The sequence below is a fragment of the Protomyctophum bolini genome (assembly GCF_963924005.1).
Source record: "Protomyctophum bolini genome assembly, chromosome: 3".
Classification (NCBI taxonomy): domain Eukaryota; kingdom Metazoa; phylum Chordata; class Actinopteri; order Myctophiformes; family Myctophidae; genus Protomyctophum; species Protomyctophum bolini.
In genome coordinates this window covers 31,651,499-31,663,011 of record NC_137864.1, presented here as the reverse complement: position 1 = coordinate 31,663,011, position 11,513 = coordinate 31,651,499, and the positions used below count along the sequence as shown (strand labels likewise).

At 43.6% G+C, this 11,513-nt stretch overlaps 1 protein-coding gene across 1 annotated transcript; it reads left to right on the top strand.

Moving 5' to 3' along the window:
• Nucleotides 1-2,448: 2,448 nt before the first annotated feature.
• Nucleotides 2,449-6,924, top strand: tekt4 (tektin 4; the record flags this gene model as incomplete). Its single annotated transcript, XM_080759654.1, has 7 exons — nt 2,449-2,979; nt 3,352-3,422; nt 3,658-3,801; nt 3,903-3,989; nt 4,207-4,342; nt 4,467-4,621; nt 6,711-6,924. 7 exons carry the CDS (start codon nt 2,449-2,451, stop codon nt 6,922-6,924), a joined length of 1,338 nt encoding a protein of 445 aa, XP_080615780.1.
• Between the last annotated feature and the right edge of the window lie 4,589 nt (nt 6,925-11,513).

Genomic DNA, 11,513 nt, shown 5'->3' with positions numbered 1-11,513 from the left:
TCTCAATATTTCAACATTTGTTTTTCAATGTTTTCTTTTGAAAATGAATGCCCTTCATCAAACAAGAGTGTCACACAAAGGTAGTGAAAATAGCCAAGCTTGGCTGTTTTCACGGTTTAAAAATTATATATGATGTAATTGGTAAAGGGAAGTGTATATGTCTGATATTCAGGGAGACCTGTAATAAATTAAAACACAGACCTGATCAAATGATCATAATTTACTTTTTTATAAAAACCCATCAGCTGAATGCACAAAATGATATGTACGGTATTTCTATCATGATATAGACGTAAATCATAGAACTGACCTGCTCTGCAGCCTCCAATACATTTTCTGTTGCAGACTCTGTCCTTAGATAAACCTTTTGATGAATGTAGGACAGAGAGCGGTCACCAGATGGCGCTGTAACACACAATCTGTTAGGGGCCTGGGTAGAGAGCGATAAACGAGGTCAGTTGAAACTCTTTTGCATGTAACAAAATTGGTGTATTTGCTCATTTTCATATGCGCATAATTTATAAACAAAACATCCAGAGTGACAAATTACCCAATTTACAAGTTCACCTTTTACCTGGTCGAGTGCAGCCTGAAGCACTGGGCCCACTCCATCCTGGATTTGTCTGGGAGACATTATGAGGTCTTGCTTGGCTGGGGATTCATTCAAAATGTCCCCAGTGGCTCCAGGGGGGTTTGCTTGTTTGTTTGATATAGAGATGTCTTTTGTGGCTCTGTTCAGTTAAAGAAACATATGCTGCGTCATTTGAATACGTGTGGCTGGGGAATAACAGCTTTTGGCATTACACCGCTATCTGTTAAAGGTCAGCATAGAATTACTAAATATGAAATTATGACTTGGATAGCACTGTATAAATAAGTCAAACACAAAGAAAGCAGACAGCATAACTAGGCAACTTGAAAGTAGTGTGTAGAGGATATTGAAAATTCGGACTGAAATTACAGCCTGGAATCTTTTATATTTTAGTTTAGTTGTCCTTTGAATAAAACTTAATTTAGTTTTAGTCATATTTTAGTCATCTGAAATTTTAGTCGACTAAAATATAAGATTTTACACTTGGTTGCATGCTTAAAATAGCCGATCTACAAGATCACAGTGCATCGTGAGCTTGTAGATCTAGATGCTATTTTCAGCATGCAACCAACCATAAAATGACTTGTCTTCCCTCCCTAACATTTTAGTCTAGTTTCAATTTGTTGACAAAATTGTCAGTATCGTCATCATAGCTTAGTTTTTATTTTGTTTTTATTCAGCTCCGAGTGAAAACCGGTAGTCAACGAACATTTTTCATATAGTTTAGTCGACGAAATCAACACGGTCTAACACAGTGTAACATAGTGTTCATGTAACACCAATCTTAGTTTCTTACACTCTCAGAGTAAAATTGATGGGGTGTCAGAGTTAAATTGCAGCACCTGGCATGGCATGGTGAGAGTGACCTCATCAGTGCAAAAAAAAAAGTACAAACAGGGTCATGGCCAGCCTTGTCGTACTCACCCCTCTGGCCCCTCAATGAATTGCTTGACCTGTTTGCCGCCTATGATCTTGACAACAAGTCTGGGAATTGCATTCAGTCCAGAAGTATTTCTCTCAGCCATGGGTGATGTGATCGGGAGTCCCTTGAGAAAAAGACGGACAGAGAGAGAAAGAGACTGGCAGGCATGCAGGCAGGCATGCAGGCAGGCATGCAGGCAGGCATGCAGGCAGGCATGCAGGCAGGCATGCAGGCAGGCATGCAGGCAGGCATGCAGGCAGGCAGGCAGGCATGCAGGCAGGCAGGCAGGCAGGCAGGCAGGCAGGCAGGCAGGCAGACAGACAGACAGACAGACAGACAGATACATCAATCAAGCAGAGGAAGGCTGGCTCCAATCTCCATTCAAGTGATAAGCGTTGAAGTAAAAAATGGCCTGACTGTATCATTGAAATCTTTCTTACATGACTCCATTACAGTGGCACTGGCAACGACAGACATAAACCATTACATGCAGATTAAAGGTTATCTCCCCAGTTTCCACAAGTCTTATACTCACATATATCAGTCCATGGTCAGTGAAAACATAATTTGTCTTTGGAGATTGTACTGATAAAGATATCCAGGTAACTCATGGTGTCACAGCTAATCATATCATGCCATACGTATACCTGTTTGTGTTTGGTGTCGTTCACCTGGAGAACATCTTCCCAAGGTGTCTCACAAGTCACAAGGTGTGTGTGTGTGTGTGTGTGTGTGTGTGTGTGTGCGTGTGCGTGCGTGTGTGTGTGGCCCCTTTCACACTGAGCAACAATTTCACCTGACTGATGTCACCTGACTCCAAACTACTCAAGAGGCAAGTAGCCGAATAGTAACCTAGCAACACAGACCAAACATAAGACTATAGTTGCCAGGCTTATTTTCTTCTCGTGGCTGGTCCAAACTGTATTGTGATAGAATGGCTTCTGAGGTTTTGGTGTCCAGACCTCAGTTTGACAGCAGAGCTATTGCCCAGGAAGAACAATATGAGAGAGAACCTGCCTCTGCCAAGGAGCCCCTGTACCCGTCGTCTGGTGCAGCAACCGCGGGTTACCGTTCTGCCAAATACACCCCAGGAGAATGGTACTCCAACAACTACGCCATTCTTCAACAGTCTGTTACTGATCGGAATGAGGCCCAGAGAATCCAGCTAGAGTCCAAGATATTGTGCAAGGACACTGAGTCGGCGACTTTGTGGACCCAGGCCGAGGGGACGCGCCACCTTGGTGAGAGGCTGCAAGAAACTCACTTGTGGAAGTCTGAGCTCCAAGGGCACGTCGAAAAGCTGCTGGCTGAGACAAACTTACTCTTGGCCCAGAGGAAGCGACTGGAAAAGGCACTGGACACCACAGAAATTCCATATGCCATCGCCACTGATAACCTTACATGCCGAGATAGACGACCTGGACCTGACCTGGTCAAAGACCCTGTTGAAGAGGAGCTAATGAAGGTAACTACATAGTTAATCCATTGCATGTAGCAAGTCTCATATTGTGTTATAGTTGTCTGATATGATCTGATATTCCTACTTTGTTTTGTTGTATTCATCACTGTCAATTTGCTATATAGCCTAGGTTAACCCTCTGCATTTAACCCAGCCGAACTATTAGAAGCAGGTGCCATACTGTCAAGTCAAATTCCAAATAAAAGTACCGGTAGTACAAAAAAGAAGAATGTGCTCAAGAATATACACATGCATATAGCATGTGCTATTATACATGGTATATCTAAGATGGACACTGGTACTCTGTAGGACATACAGTATGATACAGAAGGCTAGCATGAACTATGATAAAATATGTAATTTCTTGTGTTTGTATAGGAGGTAGACTTGATCAGGAATATCCAGGCTCTACTGAAGAGAACTACTGCTCAGGTTGTCAGTCAGATCAAGTGAGTGACAAGCATCCGAGCAGAGGGTGGGTGGGTGGGTGTGCTTAACTAAAACTAAACTACTGTGTGTGTGTGTGTGTGTGTGTGTGTGTGTGTGTGTGTGTGTGTGTGTGTGTGTGTGTGTGTGTGTGTGTGTGTGTGTGTGTGTGTGTGTGTGTGTGTGTGTGTGTGTGTGTGTGTGTGTGTGTGTGTGTGTGTGTGTGTGTGTGCGTGCGTGCGTGCGTGGCTGTGTCAGGATCAACAGGGAAGCAAAGCTGACGTTAGAGTTGGACTGGTCTGATAAGTACCAGGCGTACAACTTGGATGACCAGTGTGGAAGATACAACAACATGAGTACAGACACACAGCACCACTCCAGCTCAGCCACCATGCAGGATCAGTGAGTATTACTACACTACTACTACTACTGTTACTACTACTATACGCACCGTAACGCACGCACACAAACTCACACACACATTGTCTTTGCCTCTGTTCCAGGGTGTCTGTCCATCCATCATGGGTTAAATTTACCCAGGACAACCTGTCCATGGCCTCACAGGAACTACAAGCCACCAAAGACCTCAGGTCAGAGAGCACAGCCTCGGATTCAGATGATGTTTATACAGTAGGAGTGCCGAAGCCTATTCTTTTATTTTAACATTGTGACATTGTAAACAGTGGCGTTAAATGTGACCACTGATAATGTGCACTCACTTCCAGCATTCAGTTTTTGTCACCTGACAGTCTGTTATTTCAGCCAGACTAGCTTGCCATGTCTGATGTATCATGTCTAACGTGTTAGGCTGCTGGTGGAGCGTGTGCTGCAGGAGACAGCGGAGGACCTGCAGGCTCAGTGTTCCACTGTGGATCGGGCCTTCACCCAGCGCTGTCAGCAGCTAGCCGAGGCAAAGACCCAGCTGGAGCAGCACCTGGCACAGGTCAGTGCATGGTGGAAGCAAAGACTATTGGAAAGACATACATATCATATGTGTCGGATGAGCAAATTAACAGCAAGGATTTTACTGTGAGTTTAAAATGTGTACGCTGTGTGTGTATGTGCAGACCCTGGAGCAGATAGGCGTTCAAGAGAGGAATATTGTGGCTCTACAGCAGGCCATTCATGATAAAGAGGCTCCTCAGAGAGTGGCTCAGTCCAGACTTTACGTCCGCTCCTTCAGACCCAACATGGAGCTCTGCAGAGATGACCCCCAGCTGAGGTATGGACACAAACACACAGACACACACACACACACACACACGCACGCACGCACGCACGCACGCGCATGCACGCATGCACACATGCACACATGCACACATGCACACAGAGATGCTACTTTGTAGAATGGTTGTAGATCAGGGGTGACCAACCTGGGGTTCGCGAGCTACCGGTAGCTCGCGGGAACGTTTCACGTCGATCGCGAAGTGACGGGCAGCCAGCCATCACTGCCAATACACAGCAGAATGTCGTACGCAAAAAAGAGCAGATCTACAAGCTAACAACGTGTAGAGGCTCGATGCATTTTAGCTTGAAGATCTGTTCCCCTTGCTTCCACCGCACCGCCCTCGGCCCTCCCCCTTTTAGCACTATGTGCTCATGTGCTGCTGTGTCCTGTGTGTCTGTTGTTCCCTCGCAGTCAGCACACAGCGTCAGAGTGAACGCAGTATGATAGCGTCCCCGACACGTTGAATACTAAACTTATTTGTAAAGTTCGAACGCCAACTTTTAACCAAACGTGGGAGAAACACTGTGCACTGACGGATTATTATCGATCAAAACAATCCTTAGCGTCGCTTACAAAAACATGTGTTGCACAGCATGAATGATACGTAATCAGTTTAATCACCGACCTGGCTGGATAAATATCACTATGACAAAGTGTCAAAATGTTTAGTGCCGCTGTCAAAACATGACACAAAAAGCCACAGTTTTTTTTTATCCTGCTGTTCTATCATGGGATATTCGATACAGGGCAAGATGCTCGATTGTGAATTAAATTGTAACATTCTCCTTGGCTTTGACTACTTCAGACAGAACATCTGACACACAGCTACAGTAGACTATTAATTTACTAAGCTGGTAATTTACTCGGCTGCCTACCGTTGCTCGTTAAGCAGGTCACACAATGGATATGGACCACTGATATTTATCCAGCCAGGTCGGTGATTACTTATCATTCATGCTGTGCAACTGTGTGCAACACATGCTTTTGTAAGCGACGCTAAGGATTGTTTTGATCGATAATAATCCGTCATGTGTGTGCGCGAGTGCACTCTTTATTTGCGTGCAGCCGTGCAGTGTTTCTTCCACGTTTGGTTAAAAGTTGGCGTTCGAACTTTACAAATAAGTTTAGTATTCAACGTGTCGGGGACGCTATCATGAACTCGTATGACTGACTCACATCTTAATGACACCCTCAGACTGGCAATCACTAAATATGAACCAGATTTCAAAACGCTTGCAGATAAAGTGCAGTCACAGCAGTCTCATTAAAGGTGGGCTGACCCTGAGAGTATGTCACCATATCTGTGCAAATATATATGGTCATGTTATGCCTATGTCATTTGAACATCTGCCAATGTGAATATTCATTGAAATGAGAAACAAAATATTGTGCTGTAAAAGCAATTCATGTCCTTTGCATTTTGTTTTATTTAAAAAAAACTCAACAAAGAAGTTTATTTGTATTTCCTGTCCTAATATTTTTTTTGTATTTCCTGTCCTAATATTTTTTATTTCTAATACATTTGTCTTAATATTATTTGACATTGATAATATAACTTACTATAAGAATTTATTCTAATTTAAGCTTTAGTCATTGAGCCTGTCAGAAATAGCAAAAAAACAAGTGTTTTTTCTAACACGTTTTAGTGGTAGATCTTGGCTTACAATTGGGAATAAAATGGGCTCTTGGGCTTGAAAAGGTTGGTTACCACTGTTGTAGATGGTTCAGTGTGTGACAGCAGCGTGCAACCAAGTATACCTCATTGCAAGACATTTAACCACTAAATCATCTAGCATCACGGTTGATGAGGAGCCAGGTCCCGAGGACAAAGTTCCAAAGATATTGAAAGTTAAACATTTCAAGCTCAAAGCAAAGGACAACTTTAGCTGTCTGCAACCAACCACTGCAAAGTTGAACTCATGTCAGCATCACGTCCATGCTGCAACTTTTAAAGAGTTTAAAGAAGAAACATCACATCCGTTCACCCAACAGGGGGAAATGCAAGGTGAGCTTTCTCTGTGTTAACAGATAAAGCTCTATAGCTCTATCTTAATTATTACACCTCTCTGTGTCCTCTCTGCAGTCTGGTGAGGGAGGTGGCAGAGATTGATGCCACCCTGGCGTCCCTGCGGCAGCAGCTGAGTGAGGCTAGAGGCTCGCTGTCCTACCTGGAGGAGTCCCGCATGGCCCTGGAGAAGGACATCAACTGCAAGACCCACTCTCTGCTCATTGACAGGGACAAGTGTATGGTACACCGCAGCCGCTACCCCACCGTTGTCGCGCTGTCGGGCTATTAGTCATCCGGACAACCGTGTGTGTGTGTGTGTGTGTGTGTGTGTGTGTGTGTGTGTGTGTGTGTGTGTGTTTTAATTAGTCCCAGTCATAGATTTGTTATCTTTAGCAATTTCTTGTGGCACATCATCACTTCAAGGGTCAAATTTGAGCTCGAATTTGTTGTGCAGCTACACATATAGAAAGTGAAAAGTGCAAGAATGCAAATTAAAGCTATGAAAACAGATACAAGTGTAGCCTACAAATGCTATAATGCAGATTCAAAATGTTGAATCTTTTTTCTTCTTTTTTCTGGGGAATCTGTAATGAAAACCTGATGGCATGTCATGTTGTTTGTATCATTAAACTGATCTATCTAGCCCCACAGCACCACTGACAAGTGACATCCAGTTTTTAACAGTACCTCATGCTGGCCACTTGGTGGCAGTGATGAACCACAAAGTGGTACTTGAACAAACTGCACAGTCTACGGCACACTGGGCACAGTGCACACTGGCACAGGATGGGAGGGGAATCCCGGTGCCATGCCATCTCTATTATTTATATATCTATGCTCAAACCGAGTGGAAGTGTGTAGTGGCGAGGAGCTAGTTTCAAAAAGGGCCCTACAGAAACAATAGATAGGCCTACTACTAACTAGATTAACTAGTGAGACCTGTGTGAGCACTCTCTGGTGGACATAGCCTATTTGCAGATAATTAAATTGATACAACATACTTAAAACAGACAGCCTCATTGTATAGTTTTGCTTCACAGTTACTAGTGTAACTATAACTACCTACTGGTGGTAAACACTGACTGACTCACGTGAGTTTAACAATCAAGTTGTCTAGGGTGAAGGGTAACGGGTCATCTCGCCCCTTTGCCCACTTTGACAGGCTGGGATGGCTTAGGGTCGACGACAGAGTACAGCATCTTGCAATGGGTCTGGTCCACAAGATTAGATACACCACCAAGATACCCATGTACCTGTCTAAATACTTCCTTAATGTAAACGAAGTCCACACCCACAACACCAGAGGGAGTGCAACAAACCATGTACAACCCAGATTCGGCACAAACAAGGGGCTAAATTATTTTCGCTCCTATGCGACCAAAATGTGGAACGCCCTACCAACAGTCATTAAGACATGTGAATCCCTTGGCTCCTTCAAAACTGCTCTCAAAGGGCACCTACGGATGGCTGCAATTCGAAACTGGCCTCTGTAAAAGCTGAATTTTTATCTGGATTGTACTATGTTTTTGTATGGACGTGGTGTTGGGTGCCTGCACATATGCACACATGGCATCAACGCATGGTGTTGTGTGCAGGCGCCCTACACTCTGTCTTTGTACTATGGATTGTACTATGTTTTTGTATGGACGTGGTGTTGGGTGCCTGCACATATGCACACATGGCATCAACGCATGGTGTTGTGTGCAGGCGCCCTACACTCTGTCTTTCGTTTTCTTTTATCCCCCTGTTCCCCTCACTGTATATATTTTTTTTCCCTTTTCGCTTCCTATATGATGAATTCCTGTTCTGTTCTTTAACTACATAGAAGTGTCTATTTGTTTGTCTCTAAATGTTTTGATGAATTGAACAATGTGGACCCTGTTGTAAACAAGTGTAAGGCTTAATTGGGTCGTCCACTCACAGTTAACAGTCTTTGTATTGAGTTTGTGCTTGAAATGTACTGTAATTCTGCAAACTGTTAATAAAGATTTCAATCAATCAATCAAATTGCCAAGACGGCTCGCCCCCGAATTTCGAAAGGTGAAGACGGCTCGCCCCAAGCCGTGGATAGCTCGCCCCCAAAGCGTGGATATCTCGCCCCACATGTGGATATCTCGCCCATGTTTATTTCATGTTTATTTTACCTTATTTCTCATATTAGAACATTTAGAATCAATGTTGTTTGTCAAAGGAGAACTTTTAGAACCAGTTTGTTGTTGTTGGTCAAATGAAAATTATGCATGGATAATGAATGGCTCATGGGGGGGGGGGCATGGTGCATGATGGACAATTTAACCATACATAATGTATGATACGCTTTTTGTTCTTGGTCTATTTGGAGGTTTGTCTGCATCCGCTGCTGTCCTTATGATTCTATTCATGACAATTTGGTAATGATACTGTATTCTTCTACTCTATTCTGTTACTTTTTTCCTTCCTGCACTTCTTACCACTTTACTTCCATTGGAAACTAAAGTCTATATCTCCTCCACTGGGTGTGCAAAGGTTACAAAATACATTGAGTTACTCCCTAAGGAATGTGAAATATAGGAAACAGAAACACATCATCTCTCTCTGTGTGTGTGTGTGTGTGTGTGTGTGTGTGTGTGTGTGTGTGGTCAGGGCCGGTTCTAGGCATAGGCGAACCAAGCGGTCGCTTGGGGCCTCAACCACTGAGGGGGCCTCGTCACAGGGAGAAGATTATTATTTATTTTTTTATGTATCCCCTATCCCAGGGGTTTTCAACTGATTGTGAACCAGGGACCACCACCTTGACTAAGGATCCACCTGGGGACCATGTCTTATACTGCTTCTCAATCGATGGTCCACGGACTTAACTGATGACTGACACATGTGGCCCTATATCTGGGGCGTGCCTTAACCTTTATCCCTAAACTTCTTTTCTTCCATATTTTACTATCTTGAAAAATAAATTTAACTCCAAATAGCCATACATTATGGCTATTATAACTATTTTCATAATAGTAATATATATATATATATATATATATATAGTAAAAATGGCAAATACGTGCAAGATATAGCACATGATGACATTATATGGGAAAATTAACATTTCCTAATAACAACCAGGCAAGCTGGTACACTTCACCCTTCTTCAGATTCTAACTAACTGCCTTTTCTATGGAATTTCTTAATCTCAGACTTCCCAGTAATTCTGATAACATTGGCGCACATTGTGTAATTTCTTCCACGGAACAGTGCACTAAACGTCTGTGCACTGTTCCGTGGAAGAAATTACACAATCTTCACTTTGCTACATTACTAAATGCATGGTCAGGGACCACATGCAATACCTCCACGGACCACCCTTAAATGGGCTACTGGCCACATGTGGCCCCCACCTAGCTTCTTAATTTTGATCACAAAGTGCACCAGATTGAAGCATTTTCATGGCAAATTTACAGATTTTTCTGGACCCGGGGTGGCTTGCGTCCATAATATTATGTTGCTTGGGGCCACTAAAGGCCTAGAACCGGCACTGTGTGTGTGGTGTGTGTGTGTGTGTGTGTGTGTGTGTGTGTGTGTGTGTGTGTGTCTGCGTGCGTGCACGCACAATCATCCAGTCATCCAGACACGTGCACACGCGCACGTGTCTGCGTGCGTGTGTGTGTGTGTGTGTGTGCACACTGCACAATCATCCAGTTTTGGGATGATTAGATGTTGCATTCATCAGCCAGCCAGCCAGCCAGACGGACATAATCTCCTCCTAAACACACTAATCTCCAAATATAAAATTGGATTAAATGAGCTCCATTTCAGAGCCATGTCTTTGTTTTGCATGCTCGGCAACTTTCTATCCAGTAACTTTACTTAATGGACCATTTGTCACGAAAGCAGAACAAGCAAATGTCACTCTGGCTGAGTGATTAATTCAGTAGGTGAGTGATTCACTCTGCCATTAACTAATCACCATCAATTACAATTACATGTGCCAAGGCAATAATCAGTTTGTATGTCACTTTTTTCATGAACTCTGGAAACTCTGGAAAGCAAATGGAAGGTGTCAGTCAGGGGAGTAACAACATCCTCACAGGAGCTCATTAGTGTGTGTTCCGCTCCACTGTCAACACATTCTCACTCCCAGACAGCTCTTCAAATATGGCAGCTTCACGACCCCATGCATCACCTTCCGTCTCCGCTGAATTAAACAGGCAATTCAAAGTGTGTTTTAAGATCACAGAGCCAATAAACAGTCAAATTACAATGCAGAAGAATGATTACAAGAATGATTTAGCAATATCCTACAAGTGACTTTTATTTATGTTAAATTAGTGGCAGGACAACACCATGTCACTTTAAGGCAACAGGCTGTGGTACCAGTGTGTCTTAACTCTTAAACCCAGTCCAGACATCATCCTGGTGCCCAAAAGTGCAACAGCAAAGAGCATGAATGTCTTTCGTCCAGTGGCTCATGAAATGCTTTGAGCAACTATAGTCATGGTCCACATAAAAGCATCTTTGAGTAGTCATGAAAAGGGCTATATAAATATAAATAAAATATTATTATAAGGAGTGACATCGACAGTAATTTGACACACACCAGTATGCCTACAGAAAGAGCCGCTCTACACTCTACACCCCCACCCATCTGAAGGGTGGGGGGGGGGGGGGGGTCATATGTCAGGCTGCTGTCCTGGACTTTCTGACACACTAGCCACAGTCTGTCAGAATCCACGGCACTTTGTCCTCTTCCATCGTCCACAACATCGGTTCCCCCCAAAGGTGTGTCCTCCTAACTGAGCCCCCTGCTGTACACACATGACTGCTCGCAGCTCACATAATACATTCAGGTCTTTCAGGAAGCCATATCATGACAAATTTGCAGACGACAACACAGTAGTAGTGGGACATATC